The sequence below is a fragment of the Rana temporaria genome, chromosome 3 (assembly GCF_905171775.1).
Source record: "Rana temporaria chromosome 3, aRanTem1.1, whole genome shotgun sequence".
Classification (NCBI taxonomy): domain Eukaryota; kingdom Metazoa; phylum Chordata; class Amphibia; order Anura; family Ranidae; genus Rana; species Rana temporaria.
In genome coordinates, this window is record NC_053491.1 from 188,302,109 (window position 1) to 188,329,621 (window position 27,513).

The following is a 27,513-nucleotide window of genomic DNA, read 5'->3' on the forward strand; positions in this document are numbered from 1 at the left end:
GTGCTAGCCCATGAAAGGTCCCAGCAATATGCTGGACCAACATGGGCTGGCCCAAAGGACGAGAAGCACCTATGTGCAGTCTCTCCTGCTGTGTCCTTGTCATTACAGGTGCCGTGCGGATGCTGGGCAGCAACAACGATTCGATTGGTCGAGAATCGGACCCGCCGATTGGTCGAATCGGGCGGGAGAAACCCACGCTGTAGGAGTCTATAAAAGGGCTCCAGCGCGGCGGTCTCCTCAGCCCGTTCCTGTCAGCCAGCGTCGCCCACCCTCCCTCCCTATTCCCTAGTCACGTTGTTGTCCGAAATGGGGGATTAGTCGTCCAGCTTTGGCTGGATGGACATCAGGTTATTCCCTTTGAAATATGTTTTACCAATTATTTATTTATTTAAATTAATTAACCCCCCCCTTATGGGTAACACCGTGGCCATATATTTTCCATTTAATAAATATGTTGGATCATACTTGTGTGTTGAGTTGTTATTTAAGGTACCTTTGTGCTAGCCCATGTAAGTGTAATTATTGGAAACCTAAAACAAGCAGAAGAGTACTTAGCATTTTACCACATATTATAAGTCATAAACACACATCATGAAAATATAACAGTCTGCAGTCGCTAGACAAGAAAACTCCTAGACGCTATATCAGAAAAGCAAATGCCGGATGCTTTTCTGTGCCACAAAGAAGTAAAAAAGGAAGCTACCTGCCAACTGCAACCTTGAACTAGTCTCATGTAATTTCTATTGATTGATTTCTCCCCATACACTAACTTAACTGCAAAGCATTTTACACGATAGCCATCTTCAGCAAAATAATTGCTAGGATCAGAAGGTTAAAGGGTAATCCCATTATCAAAGCCATAAAAAAGGATACTTCTTTCAAGTTAAGGAATTCTGCAGAATAAAAATGTAGTTTCACAGGCTTATGACGTTATGGTTTTACTTGAAACATGCAACCAGTTAATGATGTATTTCACTAAACTTGTATTATACAAAAATAATGGTTGTTTTATTGGTAATTTCAGTCACAGTGCTGCAGCAGTGTTCAGTTTAAGAAGTGCAGCCATAGTTGAGTGCAGATATCAACAGAAGCATTCGGCTCAATATGTATTTACACCAGACAGTACCAAAATTTAAAGATAAAATCCAAGCCAACAGTTAAATACACAGATAACCTATTCTGTCCATACAGTCCTGGGTTTTACATAGCTTTGCTGCTCTGCACTACCCTGTCTGGCAGGACAGAAGGCTACAGTTAAAGTGTATGCAAACCTAAACATTATATCTATGTAAGCAGCTACCTGTTTTCTTTATAAATGCAGTTGTGCAAAGTCTTTTTTATTAGATGTGAGTGAATATCCTATACTGTAAGCACCTATTGATCCTGTCAATGAATTCTCTCTCTCCCAGACCCTTTTAAAAAAGGTGACCACCAGTTCCCAATTCTGCAGGATGATGGTCATCCTTTGCTTCTATTGAATCTTCAGCAGTCAATATCCTCTGTTATTTGATTGACAGTTACTCTGAAATTTAGTAGCTGAGGCTGGGACTTCCTGTAAATGCGAGAACCCATGTGAGTACCCCTTTCGCTAGACAGCTTGGCTTTTACAGGAATGGGTCAAACAACAGAACTACTGGCAGGATCAATGAGTAATAAACTCAATATCTATATTATTTTTTTTATTTTTCAAATAAGTTTCCAAGTAAAGATATGTAGCTGGATTCAGAGACAGATACGCCGTCGTAACTCTGAATCTATGCCTTTGTAAATTTAAGCGTTTTCTGGAAACCAGATACGCTTAAATTAGGCTAAGATACGAGCAGCGTAAGTCTCCTACGCCATCGTATCTTAGGGTGCATATTTACGCTGGCTGCTAGGTGGCCGTTGATTTCGGCGTAGAATATGCAAATGAGCTAGATACGCCGATTCAGAATCGTACGTGCACTGGGCGCATTTTTTTACATCGTTTACGTAAGGCTTTTTCCGGCGTAAAGTTAGTCGAACAAATAGCTGGCCTACCCAATGTTAAGTATGGCCGTCGTTCCCGCATCGAAATTTGAAAATTTTACGTCGTTTGCATAAGTCGTCCGTAATTGGGGCTGGACGTAATTTACGTTCACGTCAAAACCAGTACGTACTTTGGAGCAATGCACACTGGGATATGTCCACGGACGGCGCATGCGCCATTCGTTAAAAACGTCAATCACGTCGGGTCACCAGTCATTAACATAAAACACACCACCCTGTTCCACATTTGAATTAGGGGCGCTTAGGCCAGCCCATTTACGCTACGCTGCCGTTACTTAGGAGGCAAGTGCTTTGTGAATACAGCACTTGCCTCTCTGACTTACGGCGGCGTAGTGTAAATACGATACACTACGTCGACTCACTAATACACCGCCGTACCTGAATCCAGCTGATGGTCCCTCCCCGACAGTGGAAGAAAAAAGGCAGCCTGATGAGCAAAGCTCTCTGTCACTATGTTGGCTCTTCCTACCAGCATGTTCCCTCTTCGAACATTAGCATTGAAGCACAAACAGCCTGTGGGCATATGTGCAGATATCATAAACAGATGTAGAAGTTGTATCCAGTTTAAAGGGTTGTCCTTGTAAGGAAATTGTGTACAGCAAAAAGTAAGGCATCTTCTTTGACCCCATAACTTTTTTTTTTCAAAAACTGCCTCTTTGCGGTATTGAGAAACATATGTACAAATGTGCATATGAAAGTACTATATTTGGATGTGGTATCTAAAAATAATTATACTAAACACATACACAAATATAAACACATACTATATATTACAAAAGACGCAACACCATTATTTATATAGGTATATCAAGTGTGTATTAGTCGCCAATATAGTGGTCTGAAGACTGTCTATTATTGCAGCTAATGCTGCTTGCGCCATGGTATTAATGCCCAACTCCAAAATGTGTTTGTGCACAAGAGCTTTGAGTTTAACACACACAAAGTTCTGTGGTAAAATATATCAAAAGGTTAAAACTTTTTTTTTGTTTGTTTTTTGTTTGTTTTTAAACTTGGTAAGGAAACCAAGACATCCACTTTTAGATAGTTATCAACTGGAATGTGCAAGATTTCCCTAAACCTCCTGTTTCACCGACAACTATAACATTTTGTTTTTCCCATAATTTCCTGTCATGGTAACAGACAGAACACCTTTATTTATATAGGTGTATCAATTGTGTATTAGTCCCCAAAATAGTGGTCTGAAAATGGTCTGCTCTTGCAGCTAGCGCTGCTTTCACCATGGTGTTACTACTCCAAAATGTGTTACATTTTTTAAGCTTTTTTTTCACATTCTGTGACCAGAGCAGTATAGTGTTACCATAGTGACACTGTACTACTCTAAGGAAGTGATCATAATTTTTATTTTTTCACACACTCTGATTGCTTATAACAGTGCTTATCACTGTTACAAGCAATCATTTTTTCATAAATGGCATCCATTCATCCAGTGTGTACTGTTGTGAAACTGTGATTGGCCACAGACATCTCATGGTACAGATGCCCTGTGATAGGCCCTGCATTTACCATATGATCACTGTGACCAATCACAGAGAACAACACAATAGTACATAATTGCACATAATAGCACAGCCCCTAGGGTGCACAAGAGGCACGTTCCTGAGAGGGCGTCATTTGACATTCACCCAGGATGGACGAGCTCCTGCTTGGCCATCATTTGACAATAGGTTTGATGGGAAGCACTATCGAAAAAGTATTAAAACTGGGGATGCGCTTTAAAGTGTGAAATTTTACAACGCACAGCTGATTTTGTATCCAATAATTAAAATGTAATTATTTCTAGCTAGCAAGGAGTAAAAAGGCTGCAGAGAAAATTTACATTAATATCAAATGCTTTAAATAATGTACAGGTGCAGGTAATTCTATATACACAGTTTGGAAATTAGTAGCTGCTCTTTTTGTAGCAGGTAGATTGGTCATTTAACTGCTTTTAGTAACTATAATAAAATGACACACTTTTAATTCGCTTAACAGCACAATTTAAAGAAACGCTAAAAGTTCTAAATAATTATACTTCTTTCATGACAGCCAACATCATATTAACATTATTAAAAAAAATAAAGCATTAAAGTACAACTAAAGGCAAACCTTGTTTTTGTTTTGGCAGAGTGGAGAGGGATTAGAGCACCTGTCAGGTTTTTATTGCTCTCTGTGCCCTTGTTAGTGAGATTCGCCCTCTCTATTGGTCCTGTTTACCTTTATCGTTGAACGTGAAAGTAAAGAAAATCCCAAATTTGGGGTTGTTCCCAGAAAAGTAATAGAGGGGAAATCTTCTAATGGGAACACTAGTTTTGGTGACTTGGCGGTCCCCAATAAATTCCCTTAATTTGCAGGCATTTCCCCTCACTTACTTTTTAGCTATGGGACAGGAAATAAAAGGAAATCTCCAAAATGGGAGACAGATGACGCTACTATAATTCATGTTTTTCTTCTATCAACATTTGACATGTTCTCACCTGATTTGTTTGATACCCATATAATTGTCTGTGGGGAGATGTGGCTTGTATTTCCTACTGCAATAGTTAATGGAATCTGCCAAAGATAACTGCAAAACAAAGACAAAACAGAACACGTTATTCATGCAAAGCAATGAAACACGCTAAACACATTAAAAAACAAAAACAAAGTTGTATTCCAAATTGTTTAAATTTGTGAGTTTTAAATTAAGCAAAGAACAGTTTTGAGAAACCAAATAATCTCACAAGAAATGCTAATGAAATAAAAATGCCATTCTAAAACTCAGACTCCCAGTGAAGTGCTCTGAATAACTTAGCAACAGAAAAATAAAGAGGCCCATCAAGACATACTACTGGAATTAATTTAAGAAAAAGAAAATTAAACATTAGTAGTATGCCTGAGGCAGTACTTGATGACAGTGTATGTCACTAAAGAAATCCAAACTTTACACATGCCCTAAAAGCAAGACTTTTTTTCTGTTTTCCTTTGACTGATATTCAGTATTGGGATTTATGTGACATTTTCTCTTGTAATGTAGCTCTCAATATTCAAACTACCATTTGCATAGAAAGCAGCAAATTAGTCTACTGAAATGGCCACATTTAGCTTATTGAACAAAGACTTTTTCTAAGAATGTACTGTATACAATTCTCTTCAATGTGCACATCCCTGTTGAATGTCACAGACAAATGAATATTCCAAAAATGATTCATACGTGGCCTAATTTCCACTTCCAGCAATTTAACTGCCATGAACATCCTGTTGACATCTAGGTTATGTAGAGCTTGGCGCCAGCTGGTCACAGATCAAGTGTGGACACTGGGCGTTTCTATTTAGAAAACAAATAAAAGGAACCCACGGATAAAGCTAGAGAGCTGTGTGGGCACCTTCCTGTTCTACTTTTTAATAAGATGACAATAAAGTACTTAGACTTCTACTTTGACAGCAGCAATTATAACGCTTTGATCTTTTTCATCAGTTAGTATTAATTGCACCAGGTTCACTAAATAGGTAATATTGAGAAACATCAACTTTTGGCCAAAGTTCCTAACATGTATGCTGCTTTGAAACTGTCAATCCAGGGGTTTATTACTAAGACAGAGAGATTTCCCGTTGTTATAATATGTCAACTTTTATAAGCAGCATGAGTGTCAGTCAATGATGGCTGTGATAAATATGCTGGTCTTGCCATGTCTACTGAATAGCATCTTGTAAATTGTAGCTGGTCCATCAACATGTAAGACATGAGCATCCTAAAATAAACGTTATATATCGAATGATGGATAAAGGGAAAGTAACAGTTATCTTATCCAAAATAAATAATTTTTACTTGTTCATTAACAGAGTATCATTTAATATGTACACACCCTGAGCCTTAAGCAAAATGGTAACATTCTTAATTGAATATTCTTCTGTTTGAGCAGGTAGGTAACTGTAAAGACGGGTTGGTGAATGATGCCTCATCTGCCCTGTTGCACACTTCCTCTAAGTTGCAATCCTGAGTGGCAGGCAGCCCCATTTACAAACCGTATCACAAAAAAAAGTAGAATATATATATATATATATATATATATATATATATATATATATATATATATATATATATATATATATATATAATGGGACCTGTATTTCTTCTTACTATGTCACTGTATACAAGGTTTATTGTCTCATTTGATCCACTGCCCCTTTTACCTGTTTCTTTTTAAAATGTGAGCTGAAAGCAAAGGAGGGTTTCTTTAACATTATTTACAAGCATCACATAACATCCCTCAGGGGGAAAAAAGTAGACTCTACAAGTCTGCAAAAATAGATTTCTGTCATCTTTACAGCAGGGTTGCCCAACCCTTTGAAGCACAAGGGCCACTTAAGCAACTTGGTAACCGGCCGCGGGCCACAATCAGCAAAGCGGGCAGATAGCAGGTCCATGTCCGCTCTGCATATGCAGAGCGAACATGGACATAGCCTGATCGGATTGGAGGTAGGACATGAGCCGGTTTATATCTGCCACTCCTTAGAGGTGAATAAATGGTCCAATTGGGTCGGACTCACCGTGTGAAAGGGGCCCATGGCTGCAGTGTGCATTTGGCTTATCTGCACTTTGCAATATACTTCTATTATATTCTGCAGGTTTGGTGCACTTTCAGACAGCTCAAACTTGCAGGTAATAACAGAAGTCTATGGCTCAGTGCAGGTAACCCGCAGATGCACTGCTCTGCATCTGTGGATTAGTTTGAAAGCAGCCCAGTAACCACTGCAGAACAGATATGCCCATACAGTATATACACTGTGATTTTAGTAATAAACTTACCTTTAATAACAGTATTCTATTCTATTCCATCCCAGAGCAGGAGGTCGCGGGCCACATCAAAGGGCTCCGCAGACTTTTTTTCATCGGAAAAAACGACCAGGTGTGGGCCCCATCTAACTTTTTTCCATCGGTGTAAAACATGTTTTAAAAAAATCCGATGGGAAATTCCGATTGTCTGTGTGGAATTCCATCAGAGAAAAATCTACGCATGCTCAAAATCAAGTCAACGCATGCTCGGAAGCATTGAACTTAATTTTTCTTGGCCAGTCATAGTGTTTTACGTCACCGCTTTTTGGACAGTCGGAATTTAGTCTGACAGTGTATAGGCAAGATTGATGAAAGTCAGCTTCATCGGAAAATTACATCAGATTTTATTCCATCGGAAATCCGATCATGTATATGCGGTATCAGTGTAGTGTAAAACAACTTGTTTAACCACTTAAGCCTCGGACCATTATGCCGCTAAAGGACCTGGCCCCTTTTTGCGATTCGACACTGCGTCGCTTTAACTGACAATTGCGCAGTCGTGTGACGTGGCTCCTAAACAAAAATGGCGTCCTTTTTATAATATATTATAATATTCATAATATTTTTTACTTTTTGCTATAATAAATATCCCCAAAAAGTATATATATATATACATTTTTTCCCTCAGTTTAGGCCGATACGTATTCTTCTACATATGGCGACCCACGGCTGGGATCTTAATGGGGACATACATGTACACCCTTGTGCCCAGCCGTGCCATTTTGTCAACGTATATTGTTGTGCGGTGGTCCTAAAACGGTTAATTCAATACAGTTAAATTCACATTTAATTACATATAGCAGGCATGTATGTGTAAGGTATCCACGGAATTCCCCTGCATCCCCCCTGGGTGATCTACAAAGAAAAACCCTCCACAAACTGCCACCACTGTGGTCCCCCCTCCTTAAAAACAACCCCTCCCCTCTTAAAAACCAACCCCCCTCCCCTTCTAATGCAATCCCACTTATCCTAATGGAGTTCCTTAGATAAAAATAACAAATCAATTAAAGTAAAATATATATTTTGCCTATGGTCTATACCTCATATATCTTTCTCCATTCTAATTATTATGTAGCACTAGGTAAGCTATAAATCACACTATTTGATAAAATAATCTTTATAATAATTTTTATAATAATATTTTTTAAATAATTTTTATAATAACCTTCATACCCCTCTTTTTATACATACATTTATATGTACTGTATGTTTTAAGCTAATTATTTTCAATGTTTTCAATAATCAATAAAATATACTTCCTCTATAATTTTTAACAGGACCCTCATGGTCTATTGTAATAGCTAAGACCTTCTATTTGTAAGTATATTCCGTTCAACACAATATTCATCCCATGCAGCTTTATTCCATGTTATTTCATTTTATTTTACTTTATATCCTATTTTATGTACTGTATTTATTGGCGTATAACACTCACTTTTTTACCCTGAAAATAGAGGGTAAACTGTGCCTGCGGGTTATACGCGAGGGGCTGTGGAAAGTTTTTGTTCCTGAAACTTCCCTTTTAAAGTTAGGGTGCGCATTATATGCCTGTGCGTGTTATACGCCTGTGCATGTTATACGCCGATAAATACGGTATTTTTCGAAAACACTCTCGTTATCAATGCCAACATTATAATTAGCATTTTATGTTAATATGTGGCCACCATTGTTGAGAGATGCGTGGAAATCTCAGGAAAGATTTACTGAGCATTCTTGTTCCTTCTCCATATAAGACCTCACTAAAGATGACCATCCCTTATGCCTGATTAAGGAGCATGCATGCTCTGAACTCTGCCACACCCCCTATCCGTCACAGCTGATGTGCCTACCATCTGCTGAGCTGATCCTCCCCAGCGTCGGTGCCTCGGATACCCCTGGAGCAGCCGGGACTGTAGATCACCCCCCGCCCAGCTGGACGGAAGGGAATTCCATGGATACCTTATACATACTTGTCTGCTATATCTACTCAAATGAAAGTTCAACTGTATTGAATTAAACAAGTTGTTTTAACCCTACACTACACTCAGATTGGCACCTCTCTCTTCCTTTTCTTTCACTGCACAAAGAGTCATCTTCTACTCCAACAGCTGGCTGCCGAACTGTTCTAGACAGAACCCATTCTAGAGATCTGGCTCTAGTAGCACATGGATCTATTTTTCCCCATGACAATTGTTGAACTATTGGACTTTTAACTCCATCTAATCCCCGTATCCAGTTCTTGTATTACCAGCTGTTGATCTGGTGCTCCATATACACCCTATCAATGTATAGTTTATAGCAACTTAGAAGGTGAGAGGCTGCAGTATGGGTCTGAGCTGTATCAGCTACTTGTGAACACAATCAGCAACAGCACAGGCACCAAGACATACATTTAGTAGTTGTATGTAGATGCTGATCCTGCACATTACATGAACAAAGATGTCATAATGCTTCAGGAAAGAAAGCAGATGACAGCAATGTCAGGGACGTTCTGTGATCTCTGCAAGAGGTAATAAATACCAGTATGCAAACATATTTCCGAAGATGTGTCCACTTATAAAAAGGTTGCATTTTAGTGTGAATTATTTTTTGTTTTGCTGCTCTCTTCTGTAATTTACTGCATTCTAGCATGTGTTAGGGACATTTTAGTGCATTTAACTTGCACTAAAAGTAAATCTCTACATTTGCAGTGGTTATAAACCCTTACATATACCCATTGAAGTGACTGGCCTCACATACACAGAGAAATTCTCCTACATAAAATTGTACTTGTTTATCTGGATAGCCTTCTAAAACACACAGATCAAAGGCTAGTTCTCAGCTCTGATATCACACACTGCACAACATATAAAGGTGGGGTGAAAACTGAGACCTGAGACCTCCCTCTACACAGTCTCATAGGGAAACATATACAGCTGAGGAGACATAAATCACACTCCATTGCTTGGAGTTAATCTAGTACACACTATAGAGAGATATGCTCAGGGGCTGACTGACCATTGAGTCACTCGGGCACTGCCCGAGGGCCCTATGCCACTAGGGGGCCCCATCAGGGATGCCAGGCTCAGAAAAAACAGGGACAATATGTAAAAATCTATGTTTTTTTTACATCTGTCCCTGATATGTCCGAAACCGACATGCTTTTGATGTAAAAATCCCACGAGGTTTAAAACACACACACTATTTTTTTTTTTTTGTAACACTGTATTGTGAATCCAGTCAAATTATTCAATGTAAAGCATCCCTTTGACTTTCGATTACAGAACTGGACAAGTGCACATTTACTGTATAAGATTATGGAAAACACAACTAAAACAAAGGCTAAGCAAATGGAGTAGAGTATTGTGGACAAATACATAATTCAACATGCATATTACAAAAACAATATACTGTTTTAATTCTTGGTAAGGCAGAAAATGTGAGAAGGCAAAAGTGCACAAAAATTTGAAGCAAAGCTTTAGTCGTAAACCTAAAAGATAATATACTGTACCTATTATTCCTTAGCTCGGGGTCTCTTGTATTTGCATCTATATTGTATAGGAAGTGCTCCTGAGTGATTGTTATTCCATCCTCTACTGTTTCATTTCTTAGTATCGTTATTACAGGATATCCCATTTGAAGTGTCCACTGATCCATCACTTCTTGAATGTTCACAGATTTGCCTTCATTTTTCAAAACCTTAGAAAATAAGTTATAGCACTTATTGCAGACTTTCATAAATACCATTTATTATTACAGCCTTATTATCATGAATAGAAAGCTAGCAACCATTAGCACATTTTAGCATGCAATGTATAGCAAGAAAAACCTTCTCTTTTTCTCAGTTCAATAACAAATTAGCATATATTGCACTGCACTGGGTTGATTGAACCAAACTACCAACGCGTGTTGTAATATAACAATAGCCCATTAATGGGCATCTTGCTTTTCTTCAGAATATACATTTATATACAGCCTTTTAGATGCATCTTAAGTACAGCACTTAGTTTAAGAAAGACTACAAATAGGCTTTTTGCTTTTTTACCTGTATTAAGTATATTTAAATGTACCTTTGAAAGTGTATTCCACAGATCCTTTCTTGCAGCATTACCAAACTTATGGGTTGTTAGGAAGTCCTAGGAACAAACAAATGCAAACAGAATATTGAAGAGGTATAGAACAATATATTTGTTACTATTAAAAATAATAATGTCCATTACTGAACCACATAAAAGGTAAGCTCTGCAGAAAATATGATTACTTCACTGTATTAGTCCCTTTACCTATTTAAATAGTGTTATAATAAGTTCATCCATGAGGCCATATTTATAAAGCCAGTGCAAGTTCAAAGCAGGGTTATTTTATTATTGTGCATGTATTTTTTCAAAGGCACATTTTCACTAGAAGTTTTGCTAAAAAAAAGGCAAAAAACAACAACATATCATATTAGTCATAGGCGAGGTGCTTAACTTTCAGCCTATATTAGTTTTATTTAAAAAAGGGACTGTTTCCAAAACATCTGATTAAAAGGGATCTTCACATTTTTTTGTAAGAATTAAATCCCAAAGTGCAATGTAATCTCTGGCATTCCTTCCTCAAATATGAATAGGGCAAAACTGGCTTAGAGAATGTACTGTATATTACCACAAACATCTTATGTACATATTAAATACTGTAATAGTATGCCTTAGGTCAGGGGTCTCCAAACTGTGGCCTGGGGGCCTTGCTTGCCTGAACACGGCCCTTGAAGCACTATTCCTCCCAATGATACAAGACACAATTCTTCCAATTAACATCAACAACGGGGCATCATTTCTCCCACTGACATTAACAATGGGGCACTTTTCCCCCTAATGATACCAACCATAGGGCACTGTTTCTCCCTCTTATATCAAATGGGGCGATGTTTGCTCTGACTGATGCCAGAAAAATGTCCACTCCTGCTGGCCACAGTCCGGCCCCCCTAAATTCTGCTTGGGATATGCCCCTAAACTCTTTGTTTAACAAAACAAAACAGCGCTATAAAAATTTTACTCTTAATGATAAAGCTAAAACAAAAGTTAATGCCCAAACCCAGTTCCGCAACTTAGGAAAGTGTTAGTAAAATTATACATATCTTTACAATTATTTCATGTATAAATATCAATGGATATCTCCTGATTTATTAATTTTTTATATTATCAAGGAAAAACTTTCCTAGGATAGTAAAACAAATTATTTTCTAAAAGGTAGCTGTATATTTCTTGCTGTTACCATGACTAGCCACCAAAAAACATAAAGAAAAACATAAATGGGGATACCACATATGTGTGCATTACTTGCTGTCTGTACCCGCAGTCCCAGAAACAATAGTGCACATATGCTTTTTTTTATATTACCTAAAACATACTGACACACTAAATATAAAACCTTTTTTTTTTTTACAGTACCTGAAACACACTAACCTAGATCAAGCCCTAATCTATCAATTTCAACTTTTTTTTTAGCAGGCCTTTTTTTAAAATAGCAAGAAAAAAATAGAGGATTCAGAGTTCTAAAATAGGGGAGAGTTCTAAAACTAGTGATCACTGTGATTGGCTATCACAGTAATCATGTAATTGGCCCTCTTGGCTCTCAATCAAGACTGGGAGCTATCTGTGACAGTGGGGTCATGAAATTGGGAGAGAATAATTGAGTACAAAAAATGCTGCATATATGAGACCCTTTGGAGGAAAACCCACCTCGGTTTCACCACATACATTTTTGATGGGGGCAGACAGGGTTTAAAATGTCTTAATGAATTACAGTCATGGCCGAAATTGTTGGCCCCCCAGAAATGTTTCCATAAAATCAAGTATTTCTCACAGAAAAGTATTGCAGTAACACATGTTTTGCTATACACATGTTTATTCCCTTTGTGTGTATTGGAATAAAACAAAATAATTGAGGAAAAAAAGCATATTGGACATAATGTCACACAAAATTCCAAAAATGGTCTCGTCAAAATTCTTGGCACCCTTTCAAAATAACTAAACCAACAAAGAATTTTGAAATAGAGAATATACGTCTAATCTCCAAACCAAAAAAACAAGCGCTTATGGAGTACTGCACCAGATCTAAAGAAATGACACCATTGCTGGTTTGAGCTGCTGCCTTAAAAGAGAAGTTTGTAATAAACACTGTCACAGAAAATATTGTCAGAATGTCAATATAAATCAATACCCATAATGAGTGAGATTAAATATAAACCAAGCAGCGCTTCAGCATGTATATATCTCTAAAAGCATATACTTAATCCGACATAGAAGTCCGTAATAAAAATAAAATTTTAAAAGACACAGGTGTAGTTGAAAAAGTCCAAATAATCCCAGAAGAGAATAAGGAACAGAAATCTTGCTGCAGGTACATATGTCACCTCCACACGCATGCTCGAAAGAGAATAGAAGGGGTTTGTGCAGATAGAAGCCCCCCTCTGGTCATAGACTCTTACCCCAGAGCTTTAAACTGCTGGCATGTAATTGTTAAGACGATCTTTCAGCAGGTGTCTCCACTTATTTCCAATAGACCACTCTGATCACTCAGTGTTCACATAGGGAAATAAAAGAAACTTAACGTAGCGTAATAAATACATTTATTCAACACACCATTTAAAATCCATCAGATTATGCACTCATAATCTAGATAGGATCGGGAGTTAAGGTTGATATCCCTGTGACACAGGAGGCAGTGTACGGTAGGGGCCCCCGGGATCTCACTGATGCTGATTCTAAGCTGACATGCGGTATAATGATTAAGACTGATTTTTTCCCCACAAATAGAGATTTCTTTTGGTGGTATTTGATCACCTCTGCTGTTTTTATTTTTTGCGCTATAAACAAAAATAGAGCGACAATTTTGAAAAAAAATTCAATATTTTTAACTTTTTGCTATAATAAATATCCCCCAAAAATATATAAAAAAATATGTTTTTCCTCAGTTTAAGTGGGTTAAATGTGACCTCATCTCTGTTTCTAACTGTAGGGGGGTGTGGCCGTAGGTGTGACGTCATTGATTGTGTTTCCCCATAAAAGGGAACACAAGATCGATGACGCCGCCACAGTGAAGAACGGGGAAGCTGTGTTTACACACAGCTCTCCCCGTTCTTCAGATTCGGGGACCGATCGCGGGACTCCAGCAGCGATCGGGTCCGCGAGTCCCGCGGTCATGGAGCTTCGGACCAGGTCGCATGCACGCGCCGGCTTAAAGGGCAACGTACAGGTACGTTGATGTGCCCAGCCGTGCCATTCTGCCGACGTATATCGTGTGAAGGGGTCCTTAAGTGGTTAAATGAAATGAAACGCTATGGCAGGAGACCCAGGAGGACCCCACTGCTGACACAGAGACATAAAAAAGCAAGACTACAGTTTGCCAAAATGTACTTGAGTAAGCCAAAATCCTTCTGGGAAAACAGATTGTGGACAGATGAGACCAAGATAGAGCTTTTTGGTAAAGCACATCATTCTACTGTTTACCGAAAACGTAATGAGGCCTACAAAGAAAAGAACACAGTACCTACAGTGAAAAATGGTGGAGGTTCAATGATGGGTTTTTTTCTGCCTCTGGCACTGGATGACTTGAATGTGTGCAAGGCATCATAAAATCTGAGGATTACCAAAGGATTTTGGGTCGCACTGTATAGCCCAGTGTAAGAAAGCTGGGTTTGCGTCTGAGATCTTGGGTCTTCCAGCAGGACAATGACCCCAAACATACGTCAAAAACCACCCAGAAATGAATGGCAACAAAGCGCTGGAGAGTTATAAAGTGGCCAGCAATGAGTCCAGATCTAAATCCAATTGAACACCTGTGGAAAGATCTTAAAATCGCCCTTCCAATAAGAGAGACCTGAAGCGGTTTGCAAAGGAAGAGTGGTCCAAAATTCCGGGTGAGAGGTGTAAGAAGCTTATTGATGGTTATAGCAAGCAACGGATTTCAGTTATTTTTCCAAAGGGTGTGCAACCAAATATTAAGTTAAGGGTGCCAAGAATTTTGATCAGCCCATTTTTGCAGTTTTGAGTGACTCTTAGCTTTCACATGTTGTTGTTTGTTTAACAGTAGACTTTAAAAATATTATATCTGACATCATCATAAACTGTTGCAGATTTGCAAAGCTCAGAATGTGGCAATATTTCAAAGATAATTATTTTTTCTTCTTTGTATGGGGCACTGATGCAGGTATGAGAAATCCTTTACAAAATGTACGTACATAATACAAATAAAAGCAAGTAGAACAAAATAACTGTCTTAGTCTATGATCTACCTTAATAACTAAGGACATGTGGAATAACACATGCATTGATTTATCTTGCTGCAATTGTAATAGCGTCTGAACCTTTCATCATCCTGGGGCGGATTTGCAGAGGCTGGTGTCTCCAGAGAGTTGGAACACTGAAAAACAATTCAGTCTCAACAGCAGTAGTTTAGAACCTCTGTAAATGGCAAACTAGCTGACCATCATTGAAAACACAGATTGAAACTATATGGGAGGTGTTACATGTGGGCTACCAAAGCACTAAATAAAATCCAATACTATTAACACACTATTCTCTGGGCCAATTTAGGTCCCCAATGCACAGAGAACAGAATTTAATTAAGATAACTATCCCCAGGAGGCTGCAAGCTTGTATATCTGCTGAAGAGGATACAAATTACATTTAGACTCTATTACAAGGCCAAATCTTTCAAAACAACAGTGTTTCAAATAAAAAAATAACAAAACTGAGAAAATGTAAAACATTATACCTACTACATAAATTAAAGCTAACAGCTAAATGATCATTAGGCCCTGGTTCACATTGATGCTACTTTAAAAATGCACTACTTCACTTAAGTAGCATGATTTTAAAGTAGCAAGGTCAGCACAATTTCAGCTGCTACTTGATAGACATCTGTGTGGCTTCATGCATAGATGTCTATTGAAATTGCACCTGAAATCGGCAAAAGTAGTGCAGGAACTACTTTTGCGAATCAGCGCAGCACCGCAAAATTGGTGTCTCACCGATTGGAACAGTGGCATTGCCTCCAATAGGCTGTGACTTGTCATGCGATTTGATCTCTCAAATCGCATGACAAATCGCTCCAATGTGAACCTAGGCTTAAAGATACATATACATTTACCATTTTACCAACCAAAAGATTTCTATTTTTGGTCAGCCAGGCTTGTGATTAAGTGCCATTGTTATCACAATGGGGAGCTATGCAGAAGGTATAATTATTTACTTGTTCAGCAATACAAACTCCTGTTTTTCCTGTCCTTCTCCAACACACACACTGGGCATTGAATAATGCCTCATACCCACGATTGGAATTTCCGATAAAAAAAGTCAGACAGAATTTTTTCATCGGATATTCCGATCATATGTCATATTCCAATCATATGATCATATGCCCCATCGGACTTTTTCTGTCGGAAATTCCGACGGACTTAGAAAGAGAACATTGAATATAGAAAAGTGTCCTTTGTGCTACTATGACTAATGATGATAAAATCAATCAAAAATGTGAATGCAGCAAAACCTAATCGTGTTTACAATACACAAGGTGAAATATGTTAAAAAAGAGGTGTGCGCATATCATTAACACTAATAATGAAAAAGTGAGAACAAGTGAGTGAAGCTCAATCAGATTGATACAACCATGTACCAAAAATGAATAAATGAGAGTACTAATAAAAATGGATCTAAATATAAATCTATGTACACCCGTACGCTAATGTGAGATTGTAAGATGGTGACGAGTGTCCCATAAAACAAGTACAAAATACAAAAGACAAATTACTGATAAATGTCCCATAAACGAGTGAACAAAGGGTTAAAGACAATAGAAATGACTGGTGATAGTCCCATGAAAGGGGGGGTGTTGAAGGGTTGAAGTAAAAGGTAGCCAAGTATTGGGGCTGAATGTCCACTGGGCCAGGTGTAATTATATCCACAAAAGGACTCCCTGAACTCTCACCTCAAAGACATGAGTCTGAAGCATCAAAGATATCCTTAAGCCGTCCACCTCCTTACAACCAGCGAATCTTCCTACCTGTCAGACTTCTCTGGCGTTTCTCTATCCTCTCCAGCAGTACACTGTCTGCCCCTTAAGCAGTATGCACGCACTCACTCGATAAGCTCTGTACTGAGCCTCCGTTCCAGTGAAGGGGGGAGAGAGAGAAAGAAAACAAAGGACGTTTATTTGGAAAAACTGCGCTTACATAAAACATATAAAACCCTGCAGTATAAACAAACAGCGGCGTCCTCTGCGCCCGCTTACGTCACTCCAGGTGTACGTCTGTCACAGCCAATCCCTACGCGTTACGACACGATCACGTGTCTTCTGAAGACACGTGATCGCGTCGTAATGCAGAGGGATTGATGTAAGCGGGCGCAGAGGACGCCGCTGTTTGTTTATACTGCACGGTTTTATGTAAGCGCAGTTTTTCCTAATAAGCGTCCCCTTATTTTTAATTACTACACCATCGGAGGCCTTTGTTTTCTCTCTCTCTCTCCCCCCTCCACTGGAACGGAGGCTCAGTACAGGGCTTATCGAGTGAGTGCGTGCATACTGCATAAGGGGCAGACAGTGTACTGCTGGAGAGGATAGATAAACGCCAGAGAAGTCTGACAGGTGGGAAGATTCGCTGGTTGTAAGGAGGTGGATGGCTTAAGGTTATCTTTGATGCTTCAGACTCATGTCTTTGAGGTGAGAGGAGAGTCCAGGGAGCCCTTTTGTGGATATAATTACACCTGGCCCAGTGGATATTCAGCCCCAATACTTGGCTACCTTTCACTTCAACCCTTCAACACCCCCCCCTTTTATGGGACTATCACCAGTGATTTCTATTTTCTTTAACCCTTTGTTCACTCGTTTATGGGACATTTATCAGTAATTTGTCTTTTGTATTTTGTACTTGTTTTATGGGACACTCGTCACCATCTTACAATCTCACATTAGTGTACGGGTGTACATAGATTTATATTTAGATCCATTTTTATTAGTACTCTCATTTATTCATTTTTGGTACATGGTTGTATCAATCTGATTGAGCTTCACTCACTTGTTCTCACTTTTTCTGTATTAGTGTTAATGATATGCGCAAACCCCTTTTTTTAACATAGAAAGAGAACATGTTCCGACGGAAAAAAAATTCTATTGGAAATTCCATTTGTCTGTATGAAACTCTGACAGAGAAAAAAACATGCATGCTCAGAATTAAGTCGACGCATGCTCGGAAGCATTGAACTTCATCTTTCTCGGCTTGTCGTACGTGTTGTACGTCATCACGTTTTTGACGCATGGAATTTGGTGTGACCGTGTGTATGCAAGACAGCTTGAGCAGAATTCCATCGGAAAAACCTGTCGAGTTTATACCGACTGAAAAAACGATCGTGTGTACAGGGCGTTAGCATTATTACCTTGGCCAAAGAGCATAGAGCAGAGGAAGAAAGCAGTAAAGTAAAACCTAGATGTATCAAAGTAAAGTTCCAGATGTTAGGGATCTGTATGTGTATATATATATATCAAATACCGGCGCAAGGCGCACACAAGTGAACTTGGAAGTGCAGTCATGTAGATCTGAGGGGAAGATCTGAAATCAGCTCTGCTGATTTCTATCATCCGACCATGTGCAAGAAAAAAATCCGTTTTTTATTTCCCTTGCATGTCCCCCTCATATCTACAGTGACTGCACTTCTAAGTGCACACAGTGGATGATTGGTTCCTCTGCTACCAGCATGAATCACTTCTGATATTTTTTCCTGGCACAAGAAAAAAGGTGACAGGGGAGGGACCCACGAGATGCCCCTGAACGTTATGTTGTTTCGCTGAAAGCGACCTTCCAGGTCAGCAATTTTAAGACGGTTTTGGAGTACAACATGGGCATGTTAGTCCTGGGTGTCTACTACAGAGTTCTGTGCTTGTGCTACATTACTCAACCCATTACTTGCCCATTTAGAAGTAATTAACACTTTGGAAATATCTCAGCAAAAATGAAATTATGGATGACTAAAATCTGACTTTTATTTTAGTGCAGACCTCTGGGAAAATCATTGCGCCAACAATGCCACAAGAAGAAAATTAAATTTCTAGGGAATTTATGTACAGAAATTACAGAAAATTACAACATTGTGGATTGAAAAAAAAAGGTAACTTTTAATAACAATAAATTACAATATGGCTTGTGTAGCAATTGTATATACTATGTTATTTTCCCTCTGCTTGCTATATTTTTTCCACAAAAGTAGAGCTACCTTGTGAACATTAGCCATTCCACCACAAAAAACATTATCAATTTAATTCCCCCATATCCAATATGAAATCTTAGGGCCAGATTCACATAGAAGAGCAGCGGCGTAACGTATCGTAGATACGTTACACCGCCACATTTTTTCATCGCAAGTGCCTGATTCACCAAGCACTTGCGATGAAAACCTACGCCGGCGGCCTCCGGTGCAAGGCGGGCCAATTCAAATGGCGTGTGCCATTTAAATTAGGCGCGCTCCCGCGCCGGACCTACCGCGCATGCTCCGTTTCCGAACTCCCGCCGTGCTTTGCGCGAAGTGACGTCATTTTTCCGAACGGCGATGCGCGTAGCGTAATTCCGTATTCCTGGACGGCTTACGCAAACGACGTTATTTTTTACATTTCGACGCGGGAACGACGGCCATACTTTATACAGCAATACGATTGCTGTGTAAAGTTAAGGCACCAAAAAAACTTTGCGACGGGAAACTAGACTAGCGGCGACGTAGCGAACGCGAAAAACTGCCGGGAATCGCCGTAACTCCTAATTTGCATACCCGACGCTGGTTTACAACGCAAACTCCCCCCAGCGGTGGTCGCGATATTGCATCTTAAGATCCGACAGTGTAAAACAATTACACCTGTCGGATCTTATGGCTATCTATGCGTAACTGATACTATGAATCAGTCGCATAGATAGGACAACAGATACGACGGCGTATCAGGAGATACACCGTCGTATCTGCTCTGTGAATCTGGCCCTTAGCATTTAGCATTGTAAGCCATCGCTCCAGAAAATGGCCTTGATCTGGCAATGATCCAGATCATCAAATAAATTACTAATGCAAACAAATGTACCTCATGAATAAATTATCTAAACGATTGAATGTTGATGCAGAACAAGAACTTAAAACTTTTGTTAAAAAGGTATATGCAGAAGTGAACAGAATACAGTGCTAAAATAAAAATGCTACCAAAATAACCCAGAGAACTGGACCCAGGTGGCTGTCAGGGGCTTAGAAATGCACTCTATCAGTGGGATATGTGTTAGTTGATATTATTCACAAAGACTCTGTGAATACATAGGTGTATTCAATAAAGATTTTGGCATATTTATGTGAATGATGCAGTCCTGTGCTTTTGAAGATGGGATTGTGTGAAATTAAATGTGAGCACCCTTATTGGTACTAATCCAGGTATGTTAAAAAAAAACTTACACATTGCAATGATGTGTGGATATTTTAAACTTTTGGATTTTTTGCAAATTGAGTTAAAGGGGCCTGCATCTGAGTATGGTGAGTACATGGTTACATACTGTAGCTACATATACAGTATTATGTTTTTTTCATATTTTAGTATTGCTCTGTCATAACTATTGATTTGTCCCTATAGTGATTTCATGTAAGCTTGTAACCATACTAATATTGCCTCTCTATTTAGTGTAATGTTCATGATTATCTTAATAAAGAAATCATTGGTAAAGCTTTTCATACAAACAACTACAGACATAGGATCTTGATGATGTGGTTTGCTTAGTGGCATGTCCAGAGCATTTAAACAATAAGTACAGTAGCTCACGTAAATAACTAATTACGTAGAAAGTTCATAAATAATTTTAACCACAGTAAACTAAGAGAATCAATAGTGTATTTGAATCTAGTATTTATTTTCTGTTGATGATAATGATAATATTAATAATAGTAATAATGATAACATTTACCTGAAAATACAAATTTGCAGATGCACTCCTTTAAAGGGGTTGTAAAGGAAATATTTGTTTTCCCCTAAATAGCTTCCTTTACATTAATGCAGTCCTCCTTCACTTACCTCATCCTTCCATTTTGCCTTTAAATGTCCTTATTTCTTCTGAGAAATGCTCACTTCCTGTTCTTCTGTCTGTAACTCAACACCGTAATGCAAGGCTTTCTCCCTGGTGTGAAGAAAGCCTCTTGAGGGGAGAGGGGGCGGGCAGGCAAGTCAGGATGCTCTCTACTTTGCAGATAGAGAAAGGAGCTGTGTGTTAGTGGGTGTCCTGACACTCCTGCTCGCCCCCTCAAGAGGCTTGTGCAGTCCAAGAGGCTTTCTCCACACCAGGAAGAAAGCCTTGCATTACGGTGTTGAGTTACAGACAGAAGAACAGGAAGTGCGGATTTCTCAGAAGAAATAAGGACATTTAAAAGCAAAATCGAAGATAGTTAGAGGGTCTGTGGCTTTGAAGTAAGTATTGGCTCACCAAATAAACTAATTAAAGAGATGAACTGCTTCAAGTAGTGAACTGAGAGTGATGCCCTCCTCATTGTGGAAGTAACAGGTGCTGGCTAAGCACAAATGGTAATGAAGAAAAATAATCTGGACAGCCGCACTCCAATATAAGCCTTTATTGTGACAAATAATCAAAGTTCATACAACAGCAGAAGCAGGGTAAGATAGCTGATGCATTTCTTGTCCAATATTTTTTTATTACATTTTTCAAAAAAAAATTTTTTAACAAGCCATGGTTTGCCCACGCAGGGGCGACATAGAACATACAACAAAAAAAAAAAAAAAAATGTAGGAAATAGCGCATAAACACATAATAGACAACAAGATCAATTATAACCCAGGCCATGGAGGACCAGGTTGAAACATAGGCCTATGTCATAAACACAAATATCTTTCTGTAGCTAGGAGTACAGCAGCTTGCATTGTTGGTCCTTATAACGAAGAACAATGACAGAGAAAGCAAACAGGAAAGAAAGAGAAGGGAAAACGAAAGAGTAGAGAGAAAGAGAAGCCCCAGAAGAGGGCAAGTATCACGGACACGGGACCCGCCGGAGCAAGACTTCCTAAAGCCGACCATAACTGGTCGGGGGCAGGGATGGAAAGGCATAACTTATCCATGGTTCCCAAACTTTCAAGAATTTTGCATGCGAATCCTTTAATATACTGGACATCTGCTCATTAATCATCATAGCCGTCATTCTGGATCTCACCCCCTGGAAAGCAACCGACGGAGTCTTCCAGGCCTGAGCAATAGTCCTTTTGGCAGAAATAAAAAGATACGTGGCCAATTTCTGTTGGGGCGCAAATAGGCCCAGTATCGGGCAGTGTAAAAGAGCCAGTCGGGCATCCCTACGGACCGTCACATGAAATAATGTCTGTAATAGGCCAAAGACCCTTGACCAAAAGCCGATCAAGCGTGGGCACGACCACCATACATGTAAGACGTCCCCATGTTGACCACAATTCCGAAAGCATCTGTCACTGCTACCAGGATAAGCGTGGGCTAGTCTAGCTGGAACCCAGTACCACCGCAGAAGTACTTTATAGGCGGCCTCTAGAATGGAAGTGTTAAATGAACACTTCGCAATTGACGTCCAAGCTTTGCTCCAGTCCTCTCCCTCAACACTAGAACCAAGGTCTCGCTCCCATTGTGTCACATAGGAGAGGGTCGATAAGGATGACCTACTATTAAGAGATGCATAAAGCAAAGAAATAAGACCTGGGGACCCCGGAGAATGTAGACAAGTGTGCTCAAAAGAAGTCGTTCGAAAAGGAAAAGTAGAGGTACGACGAAGAGAAAGAATCCAATTGCGCAATTGCAAATAACGAAAATACTCTTGTCTAGGAATCTCGTGCGTCACCCGAAGGGCCTCCCATGATGGGAACGAACGCGCGGATAAAAAGTGTTTCACTCTGGAAAAACCATGGGTGGTCCACCAGGAGAAAGAACGGGGTTGTTCCAACCCTGGAAGAAAAAGAGGGTTGTTGACAATCGGTAGGAGAGGCAGGAAGGGGGACATCAAGTTCCCGGAATACCTAACAGAATCCCACAGCTTCAAACTATGAAGCATTAAAGGGCTTAACATAGTGGGACGTAATCCATGGGGAAGCCAGAGCAGCGCTTCTAGATAGCTGATGCATTTCACAACATCATTGTTGCTTAATCATAGCTAAACGACCACATATTGTTTAGCAAATATATACTTAGTTGAAATATATCACATGATGCACTTAATGGTCTTTAATTGCAAACACATGTGGCCAAAAAAGAGAGAAACATACAAAGCCCATTGAAAACACAGAGATGGACCACAAAATCTATGTAATCGAAACGTTCAAAAATAAAACTATTAATAAACAACCATAAATACATACATATTATAGAAAATGTGTGTGTGTGTATATATATATATATATATATATATATATATATATATATATATATATATATGATCAGACAGCCTCAAAGTGACCAATAAAGTGAAAACATCACCATGTGTATTCCAGGGGAAAGTGTATGGAAACATGACAGAGTAAAACTTTTAAATTAATTTATAAACAAAGATGTTTCAAGTTTGTTTATACAGGGGATTGAACAGATAGTGACACCAGCCAAGGGGGTGACAGATTTAAAATGCTTTGCAAAAAGGACGTTTTCTGGATCTTTTCCCTTAATACCAGAAAACCACCGGGATTACAATTTTAAAGGGACGTCTTACACTATTATGATTATTTACTCACTGAGAGCACACTGCTCATGAAATTAGTTTCAAAACATTTTAGTTTAGTTTTTTCCCTACTGACTATCTTGTTTCCTGCTGATTATCTTTTACACTCATGTGTTCATAGGTCACGTTTCAATGGTTGCTCTAAGATTGGATATTTCCATGAAATTTTAATGTTTACATAAATAATACACCATTGGGATATAAGTTTAAACATTATATTTACATCTTTATTTAATAATTACATGAAACATTATTACATGAGTGGTTTTAGACAATTGGCATAGTTTCTACAGCTACCCCATTCTGTCATCATTAACAGTAGATAATATTACTGAATGATATGTAGTGCAGTTTGGTTTTGTTCAGTGATCCTATAGAACAGTGTTAGGCCCCGTACACATGGACGGATAATCCGCTGAAAACGGTCCGCCGGACTGTTTTCAGCGGACATGTCCGCCCGGAGATTTCTGTCTGATGGTTGTACACACCATCAGACAGAAATCCGTAAACAATACGCGGGGCGTGGCCGCGATAATGACGCGGCGACGTGGGCGGCCTTGAAGTTCAAAGCTTCCACGCAAGCGTCGGGATGGCGGTCGGTCGGACGTGTCCGGTGAGTCTGTACAGACGACCGAACACGTCCGCCGGACGCTCGGGCCTACACACGACCGGATCTGTCCGCTGAAACTGGTCCGGCGGACCAGTTTCAGCGGATCGATCCGGTCGTGTGTACGGGGCCTTACATAAATTGCTTTGTAACCATACGTACACATTTTTGTTTATAAATGTATTCAAAAGTTTTACTGTTTCATGTTTCCATACACTTCCCCTTCCCACTTCGAGGCTGTCTGATTCATATTACACACACACACATACATATATCGGCCGAAAATAGGTATTTTGTGTACATGCCGAAACACCTTTAAAATTGCCGATAATGACCCACCTCCGTGGGCGATACCATTTCGTATAGGAGGGGGCGCAGTTCTGATACACAGGCAGCCATGGCTGACAGACCAGTACAGGACATACCCGTCCTGTGAGACACACACTGCTCTACACACTATCACACTTCCCTCCACAGAGAGGTCAGAGCGGAGAGCGAGCCTGTGATTGGTGGAGAGCATGTTCCGGGGCAGGGCTAGTGTTGGTCACTAGCTACACACATGCCGCTTCCTGCCTGTCCATCCTTCATGTGTTCCCAATGACCTGGTGCTTGTCTCCTCTACTGACTTCTCATACGGCGAGGCTGTGACACTACACAGGGGGAGACATGGCTTGTCTGTTCAGGAGAGCAATAGCAGAGCAGGTAAGAGTTGTGTCCTTCCTCCTATCTATACTGTATAACCTCACACACCTTGTGTCTATACACGACAGGATACTCAGGGGCACAATACAACAGTAAAGGAAACTGTTAGTAATGCAGTGAGACTGTCAGCTGCATGTTCTTATTTGTTGCTATTATTGTAGCACCATCATCAGCAGTGCTGTACAAGCTCACAGATACATATGGGGAGAGCAAAACGGCTAATCATTTAAAATGCACCTTGAGGTTAGAGTCACACCTATTTGCTTACCAGAGCATTTATTTATTTTTTTCACCTCATAAAAAAAAAAAAAAAAGAGTGCAAAGATGCATATTTTCAACACCCTTTATATTGAATGTTATCACCCATCATAACACACCTTTATGACGCACATCTTAACAACTAAGGGCCTAATCCACAAAAACCCGGCGCAACGTAATTTTTCCCATTTAAGTTACATCGCCGCAAAATCTCTACCTAAGTGCCCGATCCACAAAGCACTTACCTAGAAATTTTGAGCGGTGTAACTTAAATCCGTCCGGCGCAAGGCGTTCCTTAATCTAATGGGGCAAGTCCCATTTAAATTAGGCGCGCTCCCGCGCTGAACGTACTGCGCATGCTCCCGATGCAATTTTCCCGACATGCTTTGCACGGTTTTACGTTACGGCGAGTTTTGTGAATCGCGCCGGGTAAAAAAAGTTGCGTCGGGAAAAAAAAAGATGCAGCGGGAAAAAAAAAGATGCGGCGGGAAAAAAAATTTAAAAATAAATTTGACAGGGTCGCGGGAAAGAAGGGTCTACTTTTACATGGTGTACTAACTTTACACTTTGTAAAAGCAGCCCTAATTTTGCGACGGCAAACTAATACGGAGAAAAAAACGAAGCGTAAAAGCTTTGTGGATCTCCGTAAGTGCTAATTTGCATACCCGAAGCGGCATTTCGACGAGAAATGCCCCCAGCGGTGGCTGCGGTACTGCATCCTAAGATCCGACAGTGTAAGTCCCTTACACATGTCGGATCTTCTGCCTATCTATGTGAAACTGATTCTGTGGATCAGTTCCATAGATAGAAACAGGGATACGACGCCGTATCAGTAGATACGCCGGCATATCCCTTTTGTGGATTAGGCCCTAAGTTCACATTTTCACAAAAAAATTAAAAGATGAACTAACTCTAAATATCCTGACTACCCCTCCGACCCATACACAAACACTTGGAGTACTGCTTAAAGAAATGCAAAACTTCCCCCTGCAGTGCAAAGCACGGATCGGGTGCTGACATTCAAACAAGCTCATCCAGGCTAGATCAGATTTGAAACAGATCAGAAGGTAGCATCCAGGCTGAAACGGATCAGAAGGTAGGGTTGCTACCTCATCCCTTTAAACCCAAACACATGTGAATGAGAAGGTAGCATCCGGGCTGAAACTGACTGAGGTGACCAGCCCTTTCTTAATGAAAAAATGGCAGATAAAAAAACGTTTGTGGAAAAAAACATCAATTGCAGCCTCACTGTGCCACCAAACGCAGCCACTGTGCCAACACACGTCGCCACTGTGCCCATAAAACACAGCCACTGTGCCCATCACACGCAGCCACTGTGCCCATCAAACACAGCCACTGTGCCAATCAATGAAGCTAATTAAAATGTCTCATGTAATACATACAATTATTGAAAAAAAATTGAAATAGGGGGAAAAAAATAAAAGTTTTATTTTTTTTTATTTCGGTTTTGTTTCGGTTCTGAAATTTCCATTTCGGTGCACCCCTAATATATATGTGGTCATTTAGCTATGATTAAGCAATGATGATTGTGAAACATGTCAACTATCTTACCCTGCTTCTGCTGTTGCATGAACTTTGATTATTTGTCACAATTAAGGCTTATATTGGAGTGTGGCTGTCCAGATTCCTTTTCTTAATTAAACAAATTAACCATGGTTTAGCTACAGTATGATGAAGGTACCCAGTTTTGGCTAAAAGCATGCTTATCAATTACGTTATTTATTTTATCACACAGTACATGTCATATAATCATGCTTCCTTATTCCTTTTTACATTTTCGTAATACTTCTAAAGTCATACATTTAATTTTAGTTTTACCTGGTTAAGAATGTTATATTTATGTTTTACCTTTTTTGGTACTTAAAGATAATCACTAACTTGACTTTGTCAGCCTCAGTTTCAGACTGTGGACCTACTACTTGAGCCTGTGGTCATTATTGCAGTGCACTATAAGATCAATGAAACACCTAAGCCTAATTGAAACATGATTCCTCTGCGGCTAATATATATATATATATATATATATATATATATATATATATATATATATATATATATATATATATATATATATATATATATATATACACACACACACATACATACATACCACAGTGCACCAAACTCAAGTTATTCAAAATACAGGCTTTAGGGAGCCGTTAGATCCCTTCTTTAGGCTTTATACAATTAAAAAAAATATTCTGAGGCCCACATATTTATATACAGAGTTACAAGAAAGAGCAATGGACTACAGATATTAATACATTACAACATTTTTCTTGAAACCCCCCCCCCCCCCCCTCAATAGCAATAGCTAGTGCAAAGGATTCAGTTATAGGAGACTGCTGCTAATAGAAATAACCAGAAGTAACAAAAGAAAATTGCACCTTTTAGTC

At 39.4% G+C, this 27,513-nt stretch overlaps 1 protein-coding gene across 1 annotated transcript in view; it reads right to left on the bottom strand.

Moving 5' to 3' along the window:
• Window positions 1-27,513, bottom strand: part of TRHDE (thyrotropin releasing hormone degrading enzyme) — a 1,005,415-nt gene that overhangs the window by 148,032 nt on the left and 829,870 nt on the right. Inside the window, exons 8-10 of the mRNA XM_040343984.1 lie at window positions 10,870-10,935; window positions 10,311-10,498; window positions 4,503-4,591 (exon numbers count right to left, since the gene is read on the bottom strand). Coding sequence (XP_040199918.1) covers window positions 4,503-4,591; window positions 10,311-10,498; window positions 10,870-10,935 — 343 coding nt within the window. The remainder of the gene's footprint in view (window positions 1-4,502; window positions 4,592-10,310; window positions 10,499-10,869; window positions 10,936-27,513) is intronic.